Here is a 27388-nt window from a genome sequence, read left to right as displayed (position 1 = left end):
CACTATGGCATTCATTTAAACAAGTACTTACTATGTACTTGTAAATAAATGTAAACGTACTTTTGAAGAATACACTGAATGTAATGTTTTCAGACATTTAATTGCATGCTATTTACAATTACATAAGTCATTTAAATTTATATTAAATGCAATGAGTGCTCTATGGCCCACTTAAGTAGGACTTTAGATATCATTTCATAATTGTTTCTATTGTCCTCGAAGTATTGTCAAAGTGTACTGTACTGATAATAATTTCTGTTAACTAAAACATACTTAAATTCCATAAAACTTGCATATCTTGTAATTACATATTTGTAATGATGAAATTGTAATTTAGTAGATTTAATATAAATTAAATTTAATTGTAACATTAAATACTGTTAAAATTATAATCAAGTCCTTTACATGTGCTTTATGTCATGCTTTAACATCTTTAAAGCATGACAAAAGATGATTAAAACAATGATTTAAAATTTATTTTAAGCAATTTATTAAAAGTTGACTCAAGTGTGTAAAGAAACCAGCCCGTTCTCATCCTTTAGCGTCACATAGAACGCTATATGACAAAACGGCGCTATACTACGCACATGGCACCCTTTATCGTTAATATTCATGCGAACCCAAGGCGTCATAAATCCTTTAGCGTAATATCAGACTACCCTACCCTACCCCACACCTAAACCTACCCATCACAGCGCGTGTTATATTAACGATAACGGGTGCCATGTGCGTAGTATAGCGCCGTTTTGTCATATAACGTTCTATATTACGCTAAACGATGAGAATGCGTTGAAGAAAGTGTTCTCTAAATACACCCAAGTGGCCCTATAATTCATTAATATTATCGGCAAATGCCGTTTCTTTTCCACAAGGGAGTGTGTGTGTGCATTACCTTCTGTGTGAAGCGTAGTTGCCAGTAATATGTCCCGAGCCGTCACAGCCCGGGGTCGAGCACCTGGGACAGAAATACACCCTGTTACTGCCCAGCATGCACAAGAAGAGCCCTGATGTATCATCATCAACTCCTACGACAGCCTTTCCACAAACCTTCCAACTAAAAGGAAAAGTCATGTACTGCTTATTGAAATGAAGGGAAGAAGCTTCACAGCATGGAGCAGTGCATTCATTGAGCCATTGGAGAAAAAATTGGGCCTAATAATCTGATACAAAACAGTGAGCTCACAAAACCTAAAGAATTATTATGAACACCAAACTAATACTGTGTTTGACCCCCATTCGCCTTCAGAACTGCCTTAATTCTACGTGGCATTGATTCAACAAGGTGCTGAAAGCATTCTTTAGAAATGTTGGCCCATATTGATAGGATAGCATCTTGCAGTTGATGGAGATTTGTGGGATGCACATCCAGGGCACGAAGTTCCCGTTCCACCACATCCCAAAGATGCTCTATTGGGTTGAGATCTGGTGACTGTGGGGCCATTTTAGTACAGTCAACTCATTGACATGTTCAAGAAACCAATTTGAAATGATTGGAGCTTTGTGACATGGTGCATTATCCTGCTGGAAGTAGCCATCAGAGGATGGGGACATGGTGGCCATAAAGGGATGGACATGGTCAGAAACAATGCTCAGGTAGGCCGTGGCATTTAAACGATGCCCAATTGGCACTAAGGGGCCTAAAGTGTGCCAAGAAAACATCCCCCACACCATTACACCACCACCACCAGCCTGCACAGCGGTAACAAGGCATGATAGATCCAAGTTGTCATTCTGTTTACGCCAAATTCTGACTCTAGCATCTGAATGACTCAACAGAAATGTAAAATGTTTTTCCCTTTTCACACCATTCTTTGTAAACCCTAGAAATGGTTGTGCGTGAAAATCCCAGTAACTGAGCAGATTGTGAAATACGTCTGGCACCAACAACCATGCCACGCTCAAAATTGCTTAAATCACATTTCTTTCCCATTCTGACATTCAGTTTGTAGTTCAGGAGATTATCTTGACCAGGACCACACCCCTAAATGCATTGAAGCAACTGCCATGTGATTGGTTGATTAGATAATTGCATTAATGAGAAATTAAACAGGTGTTCCTTTAGGTGAGTGTATATGCACTGCTGTGAGATGTTTTCTAACTATCATCCTGACTGGTTTTGACACAGATTCCATTCAAGTCATTGTGTGTCATCAAATCAAAATCACACACACAAAAACTGAGAGTATACTTCAAAATACTCAATACACAGGAGAAAATACAAAAGTATGCTAAAGTGTACTTGTTTTTCACAAGAGAATGTCAGGGGTCATTTATAATTCGCAGTAAGCTTAAAGTTAATAAGGTGTTGATAAACTAATTTGTGTGGATTTTTAAGTACATTGCATTGTAGTTGCATCTCAATATATATGGTGGCCACTGATGCTTTGGGGCTGAAGTGTAAAAACATTATCTTTTAGAATATAACCAATCTAAAAAAACAAGGAACTCACGCACACTATCAATACTTGCAAATATACAACTCTTCAAACTCAATCCCATTTAAAATGATCAAATGACCAATCACCGTAAAGATTCAATTTGTAACCAATTAAGCTCAATGATTTCCCACACACCCATCACCCGCAGATGTGCAATGGTGATTGCTGTTAAAACTGATGAAATGTCATTTTCAGGCACAAATGTCACTGATTCCTGAGTATGAGCCATGTCTGTGCTGTACAGTTTGATACTTACTTGAGTTCTTGTGAGTTGGTGGCCATCATACTCCGAATGCTTTTATCTGCTAAAGGACAACCTGAAAGACTAAAAGGTTGCATATTCCGATGTTAGTCAAATAAACTGCTGGTAAGACATGCAACCAATGCTAAAAAAACAAACACACACACACATACATAATCCATAAATGCAATAAATACATGGTGCAAGCGAAAGGACATCTACTCTGTATGTAGTAACTCTCTGAATAGCAAAGCATTATAATGGTTTTTATTCTCTCGAAATTAGCACTTGTAAGATTAGGCTGGGTAAAGGCCCAGTTTTGGCGTTTCTGGTTAAAGGGTGGTGTCAATATGGTTAACTTATGGCTGAGAATTGGTACCAAAAATAAAACCTGTTTTGGCCCAGTTATTAGCACTTGTCCCAGGATTTTTGGTGAAATATTGAAAGGGTTAACATGGATAGGCAGTCTGATAAGTAAGCTGAAAACAATAAATTCATTGAACTGAATCCACCATTAAAAAATGTAGTCACACCTTCTATGTGAGGCGTAATTACCGGTTAAGTGACCACTCCCATCACACCCTGGTGTTGGACATCTGTCTCCAGAAAAAATAGACAGAATGAAAGGCCAAAATCCAAAACATAATAAAGGAAACAAAATATTATACTACCAAAATTAAAAAAAATTAAAAAAAAAGTCTGGTAAAAATGGCAACACTTTAATCTAGTCCCCAGGTGAGCATTTCAACACCTTACAGGGGTACATGTTAGAAACGTTCAAAGACCTGAAATGTTTTCATTAAGGCTGCCAATTTATTTTATATATCTATATACAATTAAATATATGGAGTGTTGATTAATTAATCAAACGAATCGCAACTGACAAATGAAGATACCATTGCTCCAATAGTGGGAACATTCTCTGTGATATTTTCAACCAAAATCTTTCATTTTCAACCACAGTGGTTCAGATCAAATATGATACTAATTAAAATTAAACCCATACCCTAAATTTCTTAACGTTTTTACATAAATGGCTGCTAACTCAATTTGTAAAATGTTAAACTAACATCAGACTATTTGACAATGGGCTATTTGTTCCACTTAAGACAACTAATCATATCTTCATTGATGCTTTCTGAGTGTTGTTTACACTTGCTTATCAGAACCGACCATTGTCTAAATTCATTTATTACTTTCTCCTGTTGTGTGCCCCAGCATCAGACTTTTCAGACTTTTCATCTGCAACATCTGATCATATTTTCATTAACACTTTTTGAGAATGACTGATTTTCGATTTATTAAAATCTCTTAACAATACTGACAGTGTCACGTCACAGCCGGATCTAACTGCAGACGTCTTTATTTATTTACAACTCAAAAAAACCAAATACTCTAGATTCAATAATATGAAAACAATCATACATTGATGAGAATGAAATGAAAACTGTCAGAAAACAGGTTAAATATATACCAATGAAAACCAATTAAAGAAATGAGAAATAGCCAACAATGCCAACCAAGGAAACCGAAAACAAAGCAATGATACTATGAAAAACCAATAAGAGTCTGACATAATGTGACATTACCCACAGTCCAACAGAGGAGGGTGGGAGGGGGCTGAGGGGGAGGATGCAGAGGTGGTGGGAGAGACAACCAAGGAAGAAGAAGAAGCCAGGTAGGGGATGATGGTGGTAAGAGCCAGGGAGTGATCCCCAAAAGAAAGACCTGGAGGCAGCACCAGGCCAGGAACCAAGGAGGAGCCAGGGTGGAGCCATGAGCCAGACCGACTGAGGTGAAGCCGGGTGTGGTGGAGACCCATGAGTAGCCAAAGAGTAGAAGAACCAGAATTGGAGGGCTGAGGTGGAACAACAGACTTGTGGGACTGAGGTGGAGAAGGAAGGAGAGAGGTAAACGGTGGAGCTGGAGGGAAGGAAGAGACCGTTGGAGCCAAAGGGGTGGAGGGATGAGGTGTAGGTGGAGGACTCGTTGTCTGTGGCACAACCAGGGTGATAACTGAAAGAGGCCGAGCCAGAGTGGTGAGGGAGCCTAATGGATGATGGACCACCGTGGACCAGAGGGAGTGTGGAGCCAACGTGAATATGATGGGTCGACAGGCTGTGGTGGAATCCAGGGCTTGGAGGGCCAAGGTGTAGCCAGGGGATCTATACACCAGGCTGGAGCTGGAGACCTGAAAGATCAAGGCGGATCTGAGCTGCTTGGTGAAGGCAGTGAAGAAGGAGCTTAAGGGCCAAAGGGGGCCAATGGAGATGGGGCCGAAGAACCAGATGGCATAGGCAGAAGAGGAAAAATTGGGAGGCTGTCTGAGAGCAACATAGACTTGGTGCTGAGCGGGAGCATTGGCAACGAAGAAAACTTATTGCTCGAAGAAGAAGGAGACTTGGAAATGGTCGAAGAACTATTGGCTCTCACTCCTGGTCAAACTCCAAAACTTGGGCTCCAGGATGAACGTACCGTCAGGGGTTAATCTCCAGTAGGGATGTAAGTGGCTGCTCAAGCACCTGATCAGACTTTGCTCTCTGTGGCTCTGGGTCTGCGGTGGGCTCTGGCTTTTGATTCCTGTTGAGTTGGGGCTCAGTTTTTGCTGCCAACTCGGGCTCTAAGTCAGCAGTGGGCTCTGGCTTGTGCATAGCTACTTTAGCAGATGGTACTTTGTGGACTGTGGGCGCTGGTGATGGATGATTCTCCTCACTCTCATAGATAGTAAAGGGAGATCCACAATGTATAAGCACAGAGTCGATGTACTCCAGAAATGTTCCCGGAGGACTGTTTCCTGACCTGCCCGTAAAGACGCACACAGGTTTATGTTGGTTTGCTGGACGAGGTGGAACATATTTAAAATTGTTTCTGGGGAAACCGATCACCTTGTGAGAGGAGGAGGATTTGGGCTGAAGCAAGATCCATATTTGGGTTCATTTCTTGTGTCAAGCCATGGTTAAGTGCAAAGATAAAATAGAGCAGGATCTAACTGTAGCACTCTTTGTTTGTTTACACATTTTAAAGGGGTCATGAACTGGCTTTTTAAATGTTATTATATTGTTGTCTGAGGTCAACTTAAGACGTTCGCTTGGTTTTTGCATTCAAAAACATCAAAATGAATAAGCAATAGGCTATTTTGTACCCAAGTTGTGAGCCTTCCTGAAAAACGCTGGGTTTTTATGGGCGTGTCGCACTGAAGACTTGGAAATAAACGCCCACAGCTGTGAGTGGATAACAGTTTTGCATATTATAATGAGTTTCACTCTCCCGTCGGTGTATGTGGGGGAAAACGTCCAATGTTGTCAAATGGCAACCGGATTCGCCCATACATGTTCGACCCAGAGTCCGTGTGTTGCACAATTCCTGTCAGATCCAATATAGACGGCACAGCACCGTTCTTTACTCTTAATCGGTCTGCAAATCCAGTCTTGTTTACAAAACAATCCTCAGTGAAATGAAGCGAACAGACGACGATGTTTTACCCTCATCAGCTGGAACGTCATTAAAAATAAAGTTTATCCATGCAGTCCTATTGGAATCCAGAGGAAGCTTATGCAGCGACTGTCTTCTTCCACAACCAGGCGCTGCACAATATTCTGTATTGCTCGGTAACTCGATCCCGTTTGTCATCATGAGGTAGGCATGTAAGTTAGGCTACTTAGCTATGAGTGTAATGCGTGAATCGGTGGGCGGGGCTAAACCGGCCGTGCTGAAGTAGGCGTTGATCTTCTTCTGCGGGGGTGGTGTTTTAACCCCTTCTACGTCATAGTTTCCCACTTTTCAAAACGAGACGTTTTCAGAGGCTGGTGTAAATAAAAGCTTTTATTGGACTAACAAGGACGTTTTCAGTTATGAAACTTACAGGCTATTCTTATAATATGATAACCTCTTAGATATCAAAAGCTCAAGGAAAATTTGATTTCTCAGTTCATCACCCCTTTAAAAATACAAAAATATTTAGGATTCAATAATATCAAAATATGCCAACAGAACAAGCTTATCTGCCGATCTTACATTGATGAGAACGTAAAAAAAAGGCTCAATATATACTGTACCAAGGAAAACCAATGAAAGAAAAGAGAAACAGGTGTGGTGCATTAATAAAGCAATGAATAAAAATGCCAACAAAGGAAACAGAACAGGAAACAATGATATTATGAAAAACCAACTGAGAGTCCAACTAAAACTCAGACGTAACGTGACAGACAGTCATTTAAATCTCTTAATAGAACAAAATTGACCAATACTTTAATTCACTTAATAGAACAAAGCTGACCAATATTTAAATCTCTTAATAGCAACATTTAAATCTCTTAATGGAATGAAACCGACCAATACGGATATAAGTGCTAGCCAACGCTATAAATACAATATAGCTAGATCTAAATCCGGATGAACACTTGTATCATCATATATCATGCAGAGAAACATTTTTAAATTTGTTTCTCTTTAGATAATTGAATAAATGTGTTAAATTGACAGCTAACGGTTGGCGGTTAACGCAAAGTGTTGGCCAAATACCTATGATGCTGTTTTTATTGTTCATTGTTTCCAGTTTAGCTTCAGTCTGCAAGAGTGCTTAAGTCCTAAAATCACATCACATCCTAGGGAGAAGCTGTTTGAATGTTTAAAATCCATTAAGCGTTATATAAGTAAGCATACTCCGCCTTCTGACACTATGTTTATGTCAGATCATGTGGCATGCTGAGCACTAAAGCAAAGAGTGAGAGATGATAAAGAAGAGAAGTAGAACAGGAAGAGACAGTAGAACAGTGTAAAGGCTTGTGAAGCACGGTGCGGTGGGTGATCACTCTTGCTTACGTTATCAGGTCCTTTTTGCTTTCTTTGCAAGGCGGAAATTTTGGTTTGGGACTGGGAATGCCAACATCAGTAGTGTATGCACTGTCCTCTAAAATGTCCTGGAAGGGATCCAGATCATCAGACTGTAAAAACAAAGCCAAAAAGAGAAACAGAGACTTGTTAGTATTACTTGTTTCGGCACCTAGCTTTTATTTATAAACTGCATCAAATTTCTCCATTATGTAATAATCTTTCTCTATTGACTGCCATTCAAAAGAAGCATTTTTTGTGTGTGTGTGTGTGTGTGTGTGTGTGTGTGTGTGTGTGTGTGTGTGTGTGTGTGTGTGTGTGTGTGTGTGTGTGTGTGTGTGTGTGTGTGTGTGTGCAACATACAGTACAAATTGCAAATATATGATAATACATCTATATAAAAAAAATAATATTGTGTATTATCATTACAAATTTAAATAAAAGTTTTCTATTTGTATAATTTATTCCTGTGATTTTCAACATCATTACTCCAGTCATCAGTCGTATGATCCTTCAGAAATCATTCTAATATGCTGATTTGCTGCTCAAGAAACTTTTCTTATTGTAATTAATGTTGAAAACAGTGTAGATCGTACGTACTATTTTAATTTTGTTTTCACTGTGTTTCCTGTTCTGGTTTAGCCTGTGATCTTTGTGCCCTAGTTACTGATTTAATTTGTACTTATCGTGATTACTGTCCCTGTGCATTTAAAACCTGAGTTCTGTCTGTTCATTGTCTGGTATGATCATGGTTGTAGATAAAAATGAAAGAATGTTTTTTGCGCCGTTTTTTTGCGTCGCGTTTTTTACTACTCTGCCGGGATCAGAATAACCGCTCGATAGAGGACCATACAAGGAAACTTTTTTGATCTGACATGCGTAACTCACTCTCAGGACCTCTCAGTCCAAGGCACGCCTCACAGTGAACTGTCTCAGAGAGGATTTTACCGCAGTTTTGGAGTGGGTGCTGGTAAACAATGGACTGGCGTTCGTTATCTGCCCAGTGGAGGACATCACCAGCCTCACTCCAGACCCAGAGGCCAGCCAGCCACCACACACTTCACAGAGCGAATGCCAGAGCCCACCGCAGATAATGAGCCTGAGCCTGCCACAATGCACAAGCTAGTAAAGAGGACTGAGCACACAATTGGCAAAGAGCCCCAGCCCCACAGAGAGCCAGAGCAGGTGTGTGAGCCAATCCACCAATCCACCTTGGGCCTTCCAGTCTCCAGCTCCGCCTCAGCACAATGATCCCCTGGCTCCACCTCCAGCCGGAAAACCCATCATTCCACCTCGGCTCAGCGACCAGTTGACTCCAACTTGGCTCCCCCTTCCTCGGCCCCAACTGGGACCACTGTCTTTGCGGCTTCACCGGGCTCTCTTGTCCGCTCGGCTATGCCTTGGTCAGACGTCGCTCTGCAGTACCATGGCCTTCAGCTGTGCTTCGTTCCTCCACCCCTTCGGGCTCCGCCTTCCCTACGGCTCCACATTGGTGTTCAGTCACAACGGCTTCTCCTCAGTCCTCTTGCACCCTGGCTCCACCTCGGACACTCATCACTGCAGCTTCACCACTGTCTCCAGAGCCATCTGTATCTCATGAGCTCATCTGGGTCTCATCGGCTTATCAGCTCTACCTGGGTCTCATCGGCTCTTCAGCTCTACCTGGGTCTCATCGGCTCATCGGCTCTTCAACTCTTCAACTCTACCTGGGTCTCATTGGCTCATCGGATCTTCAGCTCTACCTGGGTCTCATTGGCTCATCGGATCTTCAGCTCTACCTGGGTCTCATTGGCTCATGGGATCATCAGCTCTACCTGGGTCTCATCTGCTCTTCAGCTCTACCTGGGTCTCATCGGCTCATCGGCTCTTCAACTCTTCAACTCTACCTGGGTCTCATCGGCTCTTCAGCTCTTCCTGGGTCTCATCAGCTCATCAACTCTTCAACTCTACCTGGGTCTCATTGGCTCATCGGATCTTCAGCTCTACCTGGGTCTCATCGGCTCTTCAGCTCTTCCTGGGTCTCATCAGCTCATCAACTCTTCAACTCTACCTGGGTCTCATTGGCTCATCGGATCTTCAGCTCTACCAGGGTCTCATCGGCTCATCAGCTCTACCAGAGTCTTATCGGCTCATTGGCTCTTCAGCTCTACCTGGGTCTCATCGGCTCATCAGCTCTACTAGAGTCTTATCGGCTCATCGGCTCTTCAGCTCTACCTGGGTCTCATCGGCTCATCAGCTCTACCTGGGTCTCATCGGCTCATCAGCTCTACTAGAGTCTTATCGGCTCATCGGCTCTTCAACTCTTCAACTCTACCTGGGTCTCATTGGCTCATCGGATCTTCAGCTCTACCTGGGTCTCATTGGCTCATCGGATCTTCAGCTCTACCTGGGTCTCATTGGCTCATGGGATCATCAGCTCTACCTGGGTCTCATCTGCTCTTCAGCTCTACCTGGGTCTCATCGGCTCATCGGCTCTTCAACTCTTCAACTCTACCTGGGTCTCATCGGCTCTTCAGCTCTTCCTGGGTCTCATCAGCTCATCAACTCTTCAACTCTACCTGGGTCTCATTGGCTCATCGGATCTTCAGCTCTACCTGGGTCTCATCGGCTCTTCAGCTCTTCCTGGGTCTCATCAGCTCATCAACTCTTCAACTCTACCTGGGTCTCATTGGCTCATCGGATCTTCAGCTCTACCAGGGTCTCATCGGCTCATCAGCTCTACCAGAGTCTTATCGGCTCATTGGCTCTTCAGCTCTACCTGGGTCTCATCGGCTCATCAGCTCTACTAGAGTCTTATCGGCTCATCGGCTCTTCAGCTCTACCTGGGTCTCATCGGCTCATCAGCTCTACCTGGGTCTCATCGGCTCTTCAGCTCTACCTGGGTCTCATCAACTTTTCAGCTGTACCTGGGTCTCATCGGCTCATCAGCTCTACCAGAGTCTTATCGGCTTATCGGCTCTTCAGCTCTACCTGGGTCTCATCGGCTCTTCAGCTCTACCTGGGTCTCATCGGCTCTTCAGCTGTACCTGGGTCTCATCGGCTCTTCAGCTCTACCTGGGTCTCATCAACTTTTCAGCTCTACCAGGGTCTCATCGGCTCATCAGCTCTACCAGAGTCTTATCGGCTCATTGGCTCTTCAGCTCTACCTGGGTCTCATCGGCTCATCAGCTCTACCAGAGTCTTATCGGCTCATCGGCTCTTCAGCTCTACCTGGGTCTCATCGGCTCTTCAGCTCTACCTGGGTCTCATTGGCTCTTCAGCTCTACCTGGGTCTCATCGGCTCTTCAGCTGTACCTGGGTCTCATCGGCTCTTCAGCTCTACCTGGATCTCATCGGCTCTTCAGCTCTACCTGGATCTCATCGGCTCATCAGCTCTACCTGGGTCTCATCGGCTCTTCAGCTCTACCTGGGTCTCATCGGCTCTTCAGCTGTACCTGGGTCTCATCGGCTCTTCAGCTCTACCTGGATCTCATCAGCTCTTCAGCTGTACCTGGATCTCATCAGCTCTTCAGCTCTACCTGGGTCTCATCAGCTCTTCAGCTGTACCTGGATCTCATCAGCTCTTCAGCTCTACCTGGGTCTCATCGCCTCATCAGCTCTTCCTGGGTCTCATCGGCTCTTCAGCTCTACCTGGATCTCATCGGCTCATCAGCTCTACCTGGGTCTCATCGGCTCTTCAGCTCTACCTGGGTCTCGTCGGCTCTTCAGCTCTACCTGGGTCTCATCGGCTCTTCAGCTGTACCTGGGTCTCATCGGCTCTTCAGCTCTACCTGGGTCTCATCGGCTCTTCAGCTCTACCTGGATGTCATCAGCTCTTCAGCTGTACCTGGATCTCATCAGCTCTTCAGCTCTACCTGGGTCTCATCAGCTCTTCAGCTGTACCTGGATCTCATCAGCTCTTCAGCTCTACCAGGGTCTCATCGCCTCATCAGCTCTACCTGGATCTCATCAGCTCTTCAGCTCTACCAGGGTCTCATCGCCTCATCAGCTCTTCCTGGGTCTCATCGGCTCTTCAGCTCTACCTGGGTCTCCACCTCCACCGGCCTTGTCTCCGACAGTTGTCCCCCCTGGTGTCTTCAGCCAAGTATCCACCATGGCTCCTCCCTCCTTTGTCTCAGTCGTGGGTCATTGTCCTAGCTTCACTCTGGGTTCCCATCTGGCTACTTCTGCTCCTGGATCCATCAATCATAATAATCGCTGCCTTGGTCTCTCCCTCTATGATTTCCTCCGGTGTCCTGCCCTTTGCCAGACCCTCGTCCTTCTCCAAAGCCTGCTCCCTCCCTCCTTGGTTGGACTTGTTATGGCACAGGGACATGTTCTGTTTTAGTTTTGTTTTCACTTTGTTTCCTATTCTGGTTTGCCTGTGTTTTTTATGCCATGATTACTTACTGATTTTACTCTCCCTGTGTATTTAAACCCTGAGTTCTGTCTGTTTATTGTCCAATATAGTTTTTGTTATTTTCTCCTCGTCACATTCTCCTGTTGATTGCTGTGTTTGGAGTATTGAGTTAAAAAGACTGTTCTTTGTTATCTCAGATTGTCATGTGCTCATTACAGCCACAATGTGGCAAACACTTAACTGATCATTTTTTTTCAGGATTATTTAATGAATAGAAAGTGCAAAATAAGATAATTTATTAGAAAGAAATTACTTTTGATCAATTTAATGCATCCTTGCTGAATAAAAGTATGAATTATTTTTCTATATGTGTGTATTCTTAATGGCCACAAACTTTTGGTTTTTTTCAGGATAGTTTGTTAGTGATGTGAAATGCAAGGCAATATGCTGTGATAAACATTTGCATTACAATACAGTATGATACACAGTATGATCGCTTGTTTAATTCAGCAAGCACCATCCAGTTTTCAGTTATGATTTTCTATGAGAATGTCATTTTGCATAGTTAATATTGGATGTCTTGTTAAAAAATGAGTCGAGGAGACCCAGTTAAGAACTAACATTTCTCATCTAGTTCATTCAACACCCTGGAACTGGAAGGTGAAGTTGGGTGCTTTTCATTATGGGTTTCAATATTATTCCACACAGTTCTCTCTGTTATAAGGTACACATTTCAATGTTCGTCATCCTGGTATTCCATCCATAAAGAAAATCTGTTCACTGCAGAAATAGTAACAGTATGGTATGCTATTTAGATGTGTTTGATAGCAGCTAATTCTTCATTGTCCGTTAAGCATCAATGCATAATCCTTTACACCAGCAAAGAGGCACACCAGTAACCTTCAACTGGTGAAAAGATCTGCCATTAGCTGAGAGAGAACGTTTAAAAGAAGAAATCTTTCAAGAAATAATTCTTTTTTTCCCCCACCACAAATAAATGATTGCATTATTTTAACTCCACCACAGTGAGTGTGTAATTCGTAAAATTTGAATAGAATATACAAATATGCATAATTGACATAGTTTTTGTATTTTAGTTCAAGAATAAAAATATATTAAATATTATAACTGCATTTATATTATAATTGTTCAAATGAATTTCTTGACAGAACCACCCATCCAACGCTTGCCTTCATTGTCACATTCACACATGAAGTCCTTCACTTTAAAAATACACAATTGCTCCCCACACTCAATTTGTATGCAAATGGCAATGTATCAGTTGGATGTTGAGGAGCACATCAATCAGTTTTTCCACAATTAACACGCCAGAGGATGTGAGAATTAATCTGCCAGTCGTGCAGCATCACGGAGACTTCTAGATTTCAGCCAAATGCCTTTAGAACAGCAGGATTTACACAGAGACTTTGCTGTCATGACGATAAAAAAGGGAAATTATAGAACTAGGTGGAGACGGAAATCAGAGTGCTGCCATACACTAGATGGCGGTGTGGTGACGTGACAGTGTGTGTGAGTGTGTGTGGAAATCTCCTCTGCTCTGCGTGATACCTTTCACGTTTCAGGTTATCAAAAAAGCTCTTCAGCATCACCTGAATTATGATGCTTAAAACATTTTAAGACATATTTCTTCAACAGACCAGCAGTGCAAAGAAAGTAATAGCATATGTAATTGTTCAGCATTCACTTTATGTATATCTAACACCAGGGTGAATGTGATCTCCATATTTGGTTATTACAACACCGTCCCAATAAAATGTAAAATTTAGCTCCATATATAAAAGAATGTAGCACCTTATTCAAAACCAATTTGTAATGTGTGTGTGTGTGTGTGTGTGTGTGTGCGCACGTGAATAATAAATCCGTATGAACGATAGTATTCAATGTTCAGCAAACAATTGAAATGTGGCTTATTGAGAAGTTTGCGATTTTTTCCTTTTGAAAGGTGGATGGAGAAAAAAATATGTTTATATATATATATATACTACATAGAAAGAACCATAGCAACCCCATAGCAATGCCCTGCTAGTTCTGCACTGCATAATGTTGATGAGTTGAACATGAGCCATCACCAGTCAGAAAATGTTAAAATCTAGGGTAATATGAATGTAATATGTAAAATGAATGAATCTTACACAGATGGCATATTGACGAATACTACAGTGTTCTCGGACAGATTCTACTCAGATTTACCATTAAAAACTCCATCTTCTATTAGTGAAGGCTGAATGGAGGTGTGTGTGTTGGTTACAGAAAAACACAGAACAAGACCTTATCCTGAAGAACAATCAGGGAAATATTTCAGCCGTCTGTTCCACATACAGCTAAAAAAAAGTGGCTGTGGCTGCCAGAAATTAAAAAAAATATATACAAAATAAGTTTTAGGGTTTGAACTTGAAAAATCTGCACAGATTTTAATGAGACAAAAAGTAAAGGAGAGATAAAGAAGATGAGGATGTACATCATGCATATAGCTTGTACGTACACGACCCATCGAAACGGATCTCAGGAAATTCAGTTATGCAGAGCGAAGACATCAGATGTAATTAGTGAGGAATGAGGAGGAGCTCTCTCTGCCTACAGTCACCCTGACCTCTGTTACTACGGGAACCCCAGAGGAAGTGACAGCGAAGCAAAGAGGTCACGTCCCAACGCTCCACTTCCTGCTGCCGCCTCGACTAATGCTGCTCAATTAGACAGCGCGAGACACAGATGGAAAGTGGAGACACAGAAACAACACCAATGTATAAAATAACTCCCTTACTCATTATTTTTCCCAACGCATTCTCATCCTAAGGCGTCATATAGTGACGCTTTGGAAATTTCGTCTAAATCCAACGCACATGGCACCCTTTAGCGTCAATTTAACACACACAGAGCTTTGTTTGGTTATGGGTAGGTTTAGGTCTGGGGTAGGGTTAGGGTTAGACCACTAGGAGGCGCCTTCTGGCCCATATATATCTGTGTCTCATATTGACGCTAAAGGGTGCCATGTGCGTTGGATGTAGACGCAATGTCAAAAGTGCCATGGGATGAGAACGGCCTGATTTTTCCTCTTGGTTTCCAGTACAAATATCTAAATATTCCTAAATCAACAAAAACAAAACATTTCAGAAGAAATATTTCTTGAAATGATCTGTTTTTATTCGGCTGCCAGATCCAATACAGTCGGCTGCTTCATCTTTCAACTAAAGTTTCTTTGTGAACTCTCCATTACACTGCGCCTCGTTTACAAAACTATCTGCAGTCAGACGCTCCATACAAACATATAATCTTTCAACACGATCTGGAACGCCATTAAAATAAAACATCCACTTGTTCCTTCAGTGTGTATCCTTCTGAAGTCTCTACAGAGAAGCAAACAAGCTGTTGCGTTACTCTTCCATTCACTCTTCTATATTCGTCCTGACGTTGTCAGACTCAAGCGCGTTGAGTACGTCAGAAACTGAACGGGCGTCTGTGTACTGTATAATCCAGCGTCAGTGATTATAACGGGTTCCATTTTCTATTGACGTGGCGCAACAAAACACACGTACCTGCGCAGTAAGCAACCAAATGCCAGTGGGCGTGGCCTATGGTTGATGGTGTAAAATGATGTCTTTTTTCAAGCCTTATTTTACATCAAAATATGTATGTAACATCAAAACTTCCGGGTGTTTTACATTACTGTACTATAGCGAGTGCCACAGCATCACATATACTTTTTTTAACATACAGGTTAACATTCATAACAAAAGTGCACATATTAACAAATAAATAATGAAATAATTGCGCACATTTTAAAGCTACACTGTGTAACTCTTTTAGTTTATTGTTAGCTAAAAACACTTAGCTCTTTCAAAAATATATGTGCTCATTAATGTATATTTATTTCGTTCAAGTAATAAAGTATTCTCGTGAGTGTGTAATATGCCATTGAAAATACATACGGTTAAGGGGTTCTAATGTCGGTCGCCATGTTGACCCTCCATCTTGAAAGTACATTAGCCAAAGAGGGACATACACGTTAATTCAAGCTTTGCCTTTTGCGTTTACGTTTGAGTTAACACTCATGGACGAGGTCGAACTGGAAGCCATGTTAATCTTGGACTACATTGGCCACCGTAGGAGTTAAAACGAAATCGGAATTGAGAGGAACAGAAACTAATATTCACTGGATGGTCATATACCTTTTCACCGCTAGATGGGGGTAAAAATCACACAGTGTAGCTTTAAGCTTTGAAACAAGATTTTTTAAATGGCACAACATTTTACTCATGTCGTGACCCCATTAAATTAAAATTATTTTTCTCACCCCATTGGCAGATATTTTATTCTTATTTTAAAGTCAAGATGAAATGTGGCACATATCCATGTGAAATGGCTTCTGGAACAAGAACAAATGTGGGCGGGGCTTGATTGTGTCTGTGGGGAATTGATTGGATGGTTGTGGTTTGCTATTGGTTGATCTCATGTGAGTGACAGGTTATAGCCCCTCCCTCGTCATCAGAGACGAGATGCAGCAAGAGGGAGGGGAAGATAGTCTGATTCAAGATTACCAGGCACATGAATTAAAAAAAGATGTACATTTAATAAATCATTTAAGTAAATGCTGCAATATTTCATAAAAAAAACAAGAATTGGCTGTTTCAATGGACTCCAAAGAAACTGGAAATGCCATCAATATATATATATATTAATATATTATAAATACAATGTAAAGCTAAAACGTCGATTCTCCTGTCCAAGCCCGTCATATTAAGCATTTTACATAATGTTGAGCCTCTGCAGTTACTCTGCAAGGTAATATTTGATTGGAAGAGTAATGTTGGTTGCTGCTATTTTTAAGTCACCATTTGATGCTCAATGTAAAATCAGAGTCCTAAAGCTAAAAGCAGCAGAGAAGTCATGCTTAACAAGCGCTCCGGCTCCTCTGCGAGACGACGGACTGCATGAATACTGCACTACTGAAATAAATGTGTTGAGCTGAGGTGCAGATGGAGAGGAAGCATCACACACTAAACCCATGACAGTGAGAGAAGAGCACTGCTGCAGGCAGATCAGAATGACAGCAGATCAAATGAGAGAGAGAGAGAGAGAGAGAGAGAAGGTGCCTCCATGTTTCACACACACAGACACACACATAATATCAACTCTACTTTCCTCCTATTTCATGCTCTGCATCATTGCTGGATGAGTGTGTGTTAATCTGAGGATATAATTCCTATATCCCACACAAACAACATTCACTTTTTCTCGAATCCATCTTCCGTCCGAGCGTTAGCAGGAGGTCATCTGATGTTTGGTAAAACTCCCTTTGTCTGCTTGTACAATTGTTAGTTTTCACACGATTGTAAATGCAATGCAAATTTTTGTAAGGTAGGCAGGTTTTTTGTGCTGTCGCTCTTTTATTGTATCTGACAGTGTAAAAAGCCCATTAACGTATGTCCCGTATTACAAATCCAAGCAGTATCAATAATGTCAAAAATGTGATGTGCAGTCAAACGGGTGTGTGCGCTCTTTAAACAAGTGTTCTCACCGATACGCTTGTCGTGTTTTGTGCTCTGTTTAGTTCATGTCTCTATGAAGCTCCTCCTTCTGAAAAGAACAATGTGCTCTGATTGGTCGACTGAACCAGTGTGTTGTGATTGGTTGAGCACTTCGAGTGTGTTTGAAGACTGAACACATATGGCACTATTTTCAGAAATTCAGGTAAATTCGCCCAAAATTAAGGCCTTGGAGGCTGGCATACTCCTGGTAGAATGAGCTCGGACAGCCGAGCCCGTTCTCATTCCAAGGCGTCGTTTACATCCAGCGCACATGGCACCCTTTAGCGTCGAATGAGACGCAAATATATATGGGGAAGAAGGCGCCTCCTAGTGGTCTAACCCTAACCCTACCCCATACCTAACCCTACCATAACCAAAGCGTCTCATTTGATGCTGAAGGGTGACGTGTGTTGGATGTTTACGCTTTTCTAAAAGTGTCGTTTATGACGCCTTGGGATGAGAATGCGTTGGACAGCCAAAGGTGACGGCTGACCAGAGACTTAGTAAGCGAGAGAGATAGCCGCAATTATACACTTGCTGACTTTCTGCTAAGGTGCAGGAAGACCTTTCTTATGTGATCCAAAACAGACAAACAGCTGATCCAGTTTCAACACAGGACAGCTCTGTGGACATATGTATCCAGCGCTCTTACTGGACAGAGAAGGTTCAGCTTTTCCTGGTACTGATCTCTGGAAGGAGGAGGGCTGAAGGCTTGCAAAACGATAAGCCGCAGTACATTGGTCGGCACCTTAAGGACATAGCCCGGTTTAGGGTAAAGAAATGTTTTGCATCCCTTTACCATCCTGGGTGCGGACTCAAGGCAAGTGGGGACCAATAAGGCCTGAAGATCTCCTACTCTTTTAAAGGTTCTCTAAGCGATGTGGGGCCAAAACATTTTTTGTCACATACATCAAACGTCCCCTCACTATCGGCTAGCTGCCTGTCCCCTAAACACACTGTAAAAAAACGCGGTCTCTGTAGACACCACAGGCTCCAAAAACGGCAACAAAAACAATCATGTCTCACCCGGACCACAAAATTTAACAAACAGTGTTCCAGCCAATCACTGGTAAGAAGTATTTGAGGGTGGGTCTGGGGGGTTAGTGCGCGTGCACATGAAGGGGGTGTGTGTGTGAAGGAGAGAGAAGCATAAGAGGGAAGTTTGAAAAATGGCCGAAACACGACCAAAGAGACGTCGTTCTGAAGAACAAATTAAAAAGAAGAAGGAGTCGGATAAAGAACGTGTGAAGTTCCGAATTTTCATCGGTAGCAAAGCTTTTGAACGATGGCGAGAACTCCGGCGGTAGAAGGGATTCCAATCCGACATTCAGGTTGCTCTGTTTTTGCTGGACAAAAAAAAAGCAAAAGAAGAGCAAAAAAACGGCAAATTGTTTTTTTTTTTCTTCTAAATTGACGCTTATGTTCGCCAAACCCACACAAGGATATAATTAGCTAGAAATGCACGTTCACAATTATTTCAGGAAGCACGGAAGGGAGGGGGAGGAGATGAGATGCGGAGGAGGGAGGGTCTAGCTAGCCTCCGATTTGTTTGAAAATATTCTGAACGTCAACACCCAGGATCGCTTAGAGAACCTTTAAGAGAAGAGATAACTAGAGGGAAGACTGTTTTTAACCTCAAACTTCTATGAAACCGTATCAAGGGGCTCGAAGCGAGCCAAAGATAAGCCTTCTAAAAAAACAGCCAGGTCCTAAGCAGATGCCTCAGCATCAAAGTACCACAAAGGAAACAAGTTATTAGAGGGTTCCTCCCCAAAGATGCTTTATCCACAAGGGCATGGCAGCCACATAAACCTTTAAGGTAGAAAGGGGGAGCCCTGCCGAAAAGCGATCTTGTAGAAACTCAAGCACTGAACCAACAGGGAAGTTAACTGGATCCCATTGTCGCATACTTCACCAAGAAGTGAAAACTCAAGGCGTAAAGTTTTCTTTATGGACGGAGCTCTAGAGTTAAGTTTGGTCTCTACAACCTCAGTTCAGAGACCAGTGTCTATGAGTTGAGCCCACTCAGAGGCCAAACCCTGTATGGTCCTACTAGTAGTGGACTTATTCCCTCCCCTGCAGACTTTCTCTAGAACTCCTTGGAGCAACCTTGGCCATGTCTGTACCCTAGTGTCCAGCCCCAGGGGACTTGGTGTGTAAGGGAGACCCAAAGTGGACAGTGTGTTGTATTCGGAGACGCAAACAGATCCACTTCCGCTTGGCTTCCCACATTAACTTCCCATATATGCTCCACCAACTCAGGGTTAAGTCTCTATTACACTGGCCTGTCTGGATGTTTGATCCTATGTTTTGGTACCGCAAGGTGTATACATCTTCCCAAGGGACCACAGGAGGATGGTGCACCAGTGTGCATAGTGGACGTGAACGCAGACCGTTTTATCTTTCCAATCGTAGAAAGATTAACCGGTTGCAGGACCCATCGAGATATGTTTGGCAGAAGCCTCCACGAACTAAGATGAACTAAGCCTCTTGAAGCTGGCCTCTAAGTTAGAGCAACCATTTCAGCAACCTAAGCAAATTTAACATTTAACATAACATTTAAAGGTAACACTTTATTTTGATAGTCCACTTTAGACATTCTACTAACTATAAGTAACTTTTCAACTACATGTCAACTAACTGTCATTAGAGTATTAGTAGACTGTCCGCTTAATATCTGCTAACACTTTTTTTTGTTGGTTCCCCAACAGACATTCAGCTGACTATAAGTAACTTGGCGACTACAAGTAAACTTATTCTCCTAACCCAAAGTCTAAAGGCCATTGCACACCGAGCACGAAATATTCGTATGCGTATTTTCGTGTTCGTCAGCTTAAAAATTCGTCACGCATAGAAACCTTGCACACCGAGTCCGTTGCGTATTTCTTAAACCTTTGCGGGAAAAAACGCAAAAATACCAAATGGATTCGTCAAGCAGTGAGGATGATTTTTGCCCTCTCTCTTATTGAAAAGGGAAGAAAGAGAAAATATTGCGTCCATCCAATCCTGAAATTGCGCCGAGAGGAAGGAGAGTTCCTTATCAAGGAGTTGCGAATTTATCCTAAACGATTCAAAATTATTACCTCAGAATGTCAGTGGGACAGTTCGATGCTTTGCTAGCGATTCTGGAGCCACATATTAAAAACAAGACCACCAATTTCCGTGAACCAATCGATTCTGAACGGAGACTGGCAGTGTGTCTGAAATGGACCAGGTATGGACACACACACGGACAAACACACACCCGCGCGCGGTCCGGTGGAAGCGCTGGGCAGACAGAACAGCTAGGCTGTTATTGTATATTGTGCCCAAATAATACATTAGTTATCGAATAGGCTGCTCAATCACACCTTATTCGATCCTAAATTTCAATCTGATTGAAAGGGGAGGTTTATTAATTTCATAATCCAATATAGCTAGAGAAGAGAACATAAACACTTGATCGAATTGAAAACCGAAACTGAAAGCACGGCGCATATGTGCAATGATTTGAGGACGAGCTCCCCCCGGCCCTGAATTGTCAAAAGACCTCTCAAAATGCTGGCTCTGGATGCGAAAAACGCAGAAAATCGAACCCGATCCGATTAATTTTATGACGGACGAAAGTTTCGGAGGCGGTGTGCAAGCGTGACTGACATAACGTGAGGTCGAATTTTTTTTTTAACGTGCGAAAATTTCGGATGCGAATTTCGGACTCGGTGTGCAATGGCCTTAACCCCTAACCATAACCTAATAGTCTACTGACAGTCTACTACTGTATAATATACTCTAATGACAGTTAGTGGACATGTAGTTGAAAAGTTACTTATAATTAGTAGAATGTCTAAAGTGACTATCAAAATAAAGTGTAACCCATTTAAATTTGTATGCATTTGGCAGATGCTTTTATCCAAAGCGACTTAGATTGCATGTCAAGGTACACATTTACATTCTTATCAGTTTTTACTTTTCCTGGGAATTGAACCCATGACCTTGGCGTTGCACGCACCCAATGGTCTACTGGAAACATAACTAGCAGGAAACCAGTGACTGACTTATTTTGACCCTTCTCAGAGGGCACGAGCCTGTGGTGAAGTTGAATCACGAGTTCGATGAAAACCGCAGCGCCCGTCTCTGACCCCTCCGAGAGATCCATTTGGGAACAATCCATTTCAGCTTCTGTGAAAACTAGTCCAAAACTAGTTTGTGGGGCCAGAACCATGATTAAAGCTCGCCTGAACATCTTCCTCAAAAAGTGACACACAAAAACAATGCCCTCTCGAAGGCTGACAGTACATGATCCGCTCCCCAACACATAACTCACAGGGAGAAGCACGCTGCTTGAATGTTTGGTTCGCCATCATATGTGAAAAAGTGATTGAACAATATCAGGACAGACAACAATAAATAAGACTGATCTGCCAACAAGCTGAAATAACAAAATAATAAAATCTTTTTGTATTTTATTTTATTTCCATTAACTGTTTTCAATGGTTTTAGATTTAGTTAAATATAATAAACCCGTCTCTTCAAATGTAGACTATATGACTTGGTTTTCATGAAACCAATGAACATGAAGAAAACAAAACACTGATTACATGTCAGAATCTACAGTAGAAAGATTCATAATCTAATATTGAGACTGGCCCAAAAATTTACATTAATCTTAGCAATATTTAGTTCTGCCATGTTGTGCTATATTTTAATAATAATTTAATATGAACCATAATTATTGCAACTGCACTGAAGGTGCACCTAATCGGTACCCAAAGTATCTCCCTATAAAAAAAAATCAGTCCAAGGAAGGAAATATTGATCCTTAATTGAAAAGTTAAATTCAAACACTGATGTAGAGAAATTAACACAAACAATTTGAATTGGCTAAATAAATATTATATTACCGTAACTCAATAGTTATTTCAATTTTGACATCTGGGATGTCACACACGTGTGTACCTGCGAGCAGATGTCCAGGGGTTTCCCGCTCAGGCTCTGTGGCATCTCCCTGCAGCGGGTGGAGAGGTTGAGGATGGCAGTGGCAGCCATGTGCGCCGCCTCCATGTCGTGTGTGTAGTCGAAGCTGCTCTTGCTGCAGGTGCTGCTGGCGCTACTCTCTCCTCCTCCTCCTCTTCCTCCCCCTCCTCCTCCTCCTCCACAGCTCAGGCTGCTGCTGCTGCTGGGCCCGAAGCTGCTCGAGGTGCTGCTCGCCGAACTCCAGCTCTTGCAGTAGCGCTTCGCTGACGGTTAACACACAGATGGGACAGATCACAAAACAGATCTTCTGCATCTACATCCTAACAATGGCTTTATTGTGATAGCACTGAGATACTATTATACAGTCCCTCCAGGATTTCACGATTTTTTTTTGTGATTTTTGCGATCAAAATGACTGATTTTGTGGTGGTAATTTCCAAAAATTTGTGAAAAAATTTGCGATTTATATATAACATTTACCATAATAGTATTCAGTCCTTCCAGAAAAACGCGGAGTTTTTTTGTGACTGTTGCGGGCAAAAATTGATTGATTAGCCTGCTCGGCCCGTTTTCTTTAAAAATGCGATGGAATATGCGGGATATTTATGCAATTTTATGCGATAAAATTGCAGGAATTTGCAAAAATTGAGAGAACTTGCAAAAATTGCGGTTTGATGAAAAAGATTTCTCTTTTTCAGTGATTCCCCCAACATCCTGTTCTCACTAGGCTAATGTAAGAGTCATTTCTTATTACTTCCTTTGATAAGCAAGCATACTACATCATAGAAAGTGCTGGGAATATTTAATTTCTCATCTTGTTTTATTTCAGACTATAACGAGTATAAATAAGGTGTGGCCCCTTTAAGAGCTGCGCGCTCCCTGTTGAACTCTCTGCAGTGTTATACGTGCGCCTCGAACGCCTCATGTGTGCGGGTAATTTCTGTTTGATGCTACTACTTTTATCTTATGTTGTTTATTAAGTAACGATGTGACGGTAGAACGTGTGAGACAGTTATACGAGTTCGATTTGTGAGATGTCAATCGCCTCCTTGAGTCTGTCCGGCGCCGCGTAATTGCGTCACTTCATAACGTTCCCATGGAAACAGAGGGAAACGGCTGCTCTTGTGTGAAGCAAACGCAACATTTTTTAACTTTCTGCTAAAATACACGTGACTTTTTTTTGCAACGAAAATGCGAGGATTATGAAATTATGCAAACCCCGCATATTTTGCAAGGAAATCGGCAATTTATGCGGCGAAAGTGCGGCGTATTTGAAAAAATGCGGCCCCCGCATAAATATGCGGACTTTGGCTGATTTTGCATTGAATTCAGCGATCGCATAATCGCGTTTTTCTGGAGGGACTGATTATAGTTTAAATTTACTATATTTTACATTTTGTTATATTTTATTTAAGTTATTTTAGTTAAATTAGGCCTACATAAAAATCAGAAATGTTACCATGGCAATATTTTATTTTATTTCAGTTGTTTTTCAAGTAATTACTTTTATGGCTTTAGTTTAGGTGAACTATTATAACTCGGGAGATATTTGGCAGTGACTGCTGATATGTATATGCATTTTATGCAAGCATACTGTTATGAAACATTTTCCGAATCCTTCTTTTCCCCAATATAAATATCAGCAACTGCACTAAATTGCATATTGTTGCTCAGTTTGTTTCTCGAAATGAAATGTGTTGTTCCTCTCTGAGTTTGAGCTGCATGTTCATTGACTATATGAGCCATTAAAGACCAGTGTTGTGCAAGTTACTTCCAAACTGTAATACATTAGGTATTACTTGTTACTGTTATTTAAAAGTAATTCATTACCTTACAATATTACTGTCTCAGAATTGTAATGCGTTACATTACTCATGTATTACTTTTGAGTTACTTTCACCAAAATAACTAAGTAGAACTTAACTTTTGGGCTGTAACGATATGCAATATGAAACCGAAATCGCGATTCGCCACACGACTCAGATCCACGAACCTACAGAATCGCGACACACCTCTTCCAACTCCAGCGTTATTCTCCTTACCGTCCAGATCCAATGCTGCCTTATCTTTAAATTAGGCTATTAGTATTATTTGAAGTTAACATTATAAAATACGTAGACCTACACCACAAAACTAGTTGAGGATAAATTATTTAAAATTGGGGAAGTCCAGCATTATGGACATGACATTTGCAGTCAAAACTTGAAATAAAAATCCTCAGAAAATATATGTATTGAAACGTATATAGGCTACTTCCTTAAAGGACTCCAAACATTAGACAAATATCAGTCTATGTTTTATTTTTAATATTAGGGAAAAGACACACATTCATGCGTGACAAAAAAATATGAGGCAAAATATATTTTTTGTAATTCTGTTAATTACACTGCGCAAATCGGATGAGGAAGGGTTGGCTCTCCAGTCTCCATAGAACTTAAAATATTCATTTTATTTTAGTTTTCGTGTTCGCATTTATGAGGAAAAAACAATGTTACAGACGCGACCGCTCTGAACTGGCACTAAAAGACTGCTTTAAAACTTTCACATAGTCTGTTGCCTTTAAGAAGTAAAAGCAGACAATACACTGTAATACAACTGTAATACAAGCCTCACTGAACATGTAACGAGTAATTGATTAGTAATGCCTTACACTACTGCGTTACAGCAAAAAGTAATATGTTATTGTAATGTATTACTTTTGTAATGCGTTACTCCCAACACTGTTAAAGACTGAATATGAAACTCAACAAAAACACATATGCACTATGCACATATACAAACTTTTTTTAAAGATTTATTTTTTATATTGTGCTTAAAATTTCAATAAACTGTTCCACTCACTATTTTTTTTATATGTCAGACTTAACAAGGTTAAAACAATGTAATTACTATGTACTTACTATAGTAATATCGGGCTAACAACTACTAACTCAAAATTGATCCCTGAACCTCATAATAAACCATGCTAAATTGATGTATTTACCTTCCTTATATAGTTGCATTTTATTTTAAGGTGTCCTACAGTGTAATTATCAAATAATGAATAAGTAATATTAACTGACAACATGAACTTAGTAATTAGGTTTAGGATTTAGTGTTGTAATTATGCATAATTTACTTTTATTACAATAGTAAGTATATGTAAGATGTGTACCGGATACTGTAATAAAGTGGTATCGCTTCTATTACTCAGTTTTTTAAAGAACCTCACGTTTTAGTGTCTGTAGCCAAATCCCTTTAGGAGGAAATGGCTTGTTTATTATGATGGTTTTGATGATTATGAGGAGATTTTAAATGATGAGGGGGGTGTTGGGATGTAAGTGAGAGACGGAGAGACACTCTCTATAGTTTGACAAAAGACACAATGAGGCACAACACCAGCTGGGCATCAAAGTGGCATCTCCCACCGGGCGTCCTGCTGCCATCCCTCTCTCTCTCTCTCTTTTGAGTTCCTTTTCCTCTATCTTCTCCCTCCAGTCTGGTCATTAAAGCATGGCCGGGGATCTCACAGACTTGCGCACAGAATTGCAATTAGCAGCAGCCCTAAATCCAGACTGTGATTTGCCTAAACCGCCTCATTCATTATGCATCTGCCTCGAGATCATTTCCATACATTTCCATACCTCCGAAATACAGTGAAGGAAGATCTCGGAGGCTTTTAGTTCCTCACCAAACGTTCATGAAAACCAACTAGCTTTCTCAGACCTTAGAAGTCAAATATTCAAGAGTCATGGAGATGATAATAATCATAAAGCAGCCCCCAAAACAGTACACTTAAGACAGGCTTAAAATGTCCATATTCATTGGACAACAAAATATCAAACCAAGTGGCATAAGCAAATGGATCTAGCATTGAAAAAGAAGACATCGTTATAGACACAGCTGCTGTTTGTGTGATGAACTACACCTGTGTGGGTTATAGAGCTGCAGGTATGACGCCAGATCTCCTTATGGGGTTTTATAATGGGGTTTTCTATTAAAAGGTATGTGTTATCTTGATGATATTTGAACGTATTGCTCTACAAAACACACCCATATTGCAAACACAGATTTTCAACCTGTTAGGTATTATTTTATAAGACGTAGAAGAGTTCAGATGCAAAAGCCTCTAAGTGCCATTTGAAATTTTCTTCTAGAATGATCATTTTTATCAAGCTTGTATATTTAAGTTCAGTGATTTCGCTTAAATGGCAATGATAATTACCTATTAATTGTTATTTAAGTGAAATTACTGAACTTAAATATACAAGTTTGACAAAAATCATCATTAAAGAAGAAAATTTCAAATGGCATTTAGGGGCTTTTGCATCTGAACTCTTCGTATGTTTCTAATAAGTGAATAGATAAGGATGTTTAGGGTCTGAGAGTGTGTGGTTTACGTTCTAGAACAAAATGTCAGATTGTCATCAAGTTTCCCATAACCCTTTGCCTGGACTCATTATGCTGAAATAGTTTTAGCTGTGTCTCATTACCTTGTTAACTCTGCCTTTATAAGCCCTGTGTTTTCTGTCATTCTTTGCAAAGTCTTGTATGTTATTACACTGCCTTTCTGAGTGTTATCCTGGTGTCTTGTTTTTTTATTATTATTATTTCTCTGCTCGTTTTCTGTATTACCTTTTTCTTGTGTTTTCTGCCTCAAAGACCTTTTATTCAGAAATTCCCCATAGGAACTTTTTGAAGGAACCAGAGGTGAATTAGTCTTCTTGGTTTTGACCTGATATATATATATATATATATATATATATATATATATATATATATATATATATATAGTATATATACTGTAGTTATAAACTATATATATATATATATATATATATATATGTTACTTATTTTTTTAACTTACTTTTTATTCAGCTAATACACTAGAAACATACATCTGACATATATATATATATATATATATATTTTTTTAATAAAAACTAAATGGACATAAAATAAATGTGTCACTGTACAGCTGTTGTCTTATTACCTTGTTAACTCTGCCTTTATAAGCCCTGTGTTTTCTGTCATTCTTTGCAAAGTCTTGTATGTTATTACA

The 27388-nt window shown here is 40.9% G+C and overlaps 1 protein-coding gene across 4 annotated transcripts in view; it reads right to left on the bottom strand.

Moving 5' to 3' along the window:
- myt1lb (myelin transcription factor 1-like, b) overlaps positions 1 to 27388 on the bottom strand; it is a 185001-nt gene that overhangs the window by 16154 nt on the left and 141459 nt on the right. For all 4 annotated transcript variants that reach the window (XM_039650967.2, XM_039650968.2, XM_039650969.2 and 1 more), the window contains 4 exons: positions 22330 to 22610; positions 7501 to 7622; positions 2695 to 2763; positions 893 to 955 (listed from right to left, as the gene is read on the bottom strand). In XM_039650967.2, coding sequence (XP_039506901.2) covers positions 893 to 955; positions 2695 to 2763; positions 7501 to 7622; positions 22330 to 22610 — 535 coding nt within the window. The remainder of the gene's footprint in view (positions 1 to 892; positions 956 to 2694; positions 2764 to 7500; positions 7623 to 22329; positions 22611 to 27388) is intronic.

Source organism: Pimephales promelas, chromosome 15 (assembly GCF_988280905.1).
Source record: "Pimephales promelas chromosome 15, fPimPro1.hap1.1, whole genome shotgun sequence".
Lineage (NCBI taxonomy): Eukaryota > Metazoa > Chordata > Actinopteri > Cypriniformes > Leuciscidae > Pimephales > Pimephales promelas.
The sequence above is the reverse complement of the archived record's forward strand: the minus strand, read 5'-3'. Positions and strand labels throughout refer to the sequence as shown.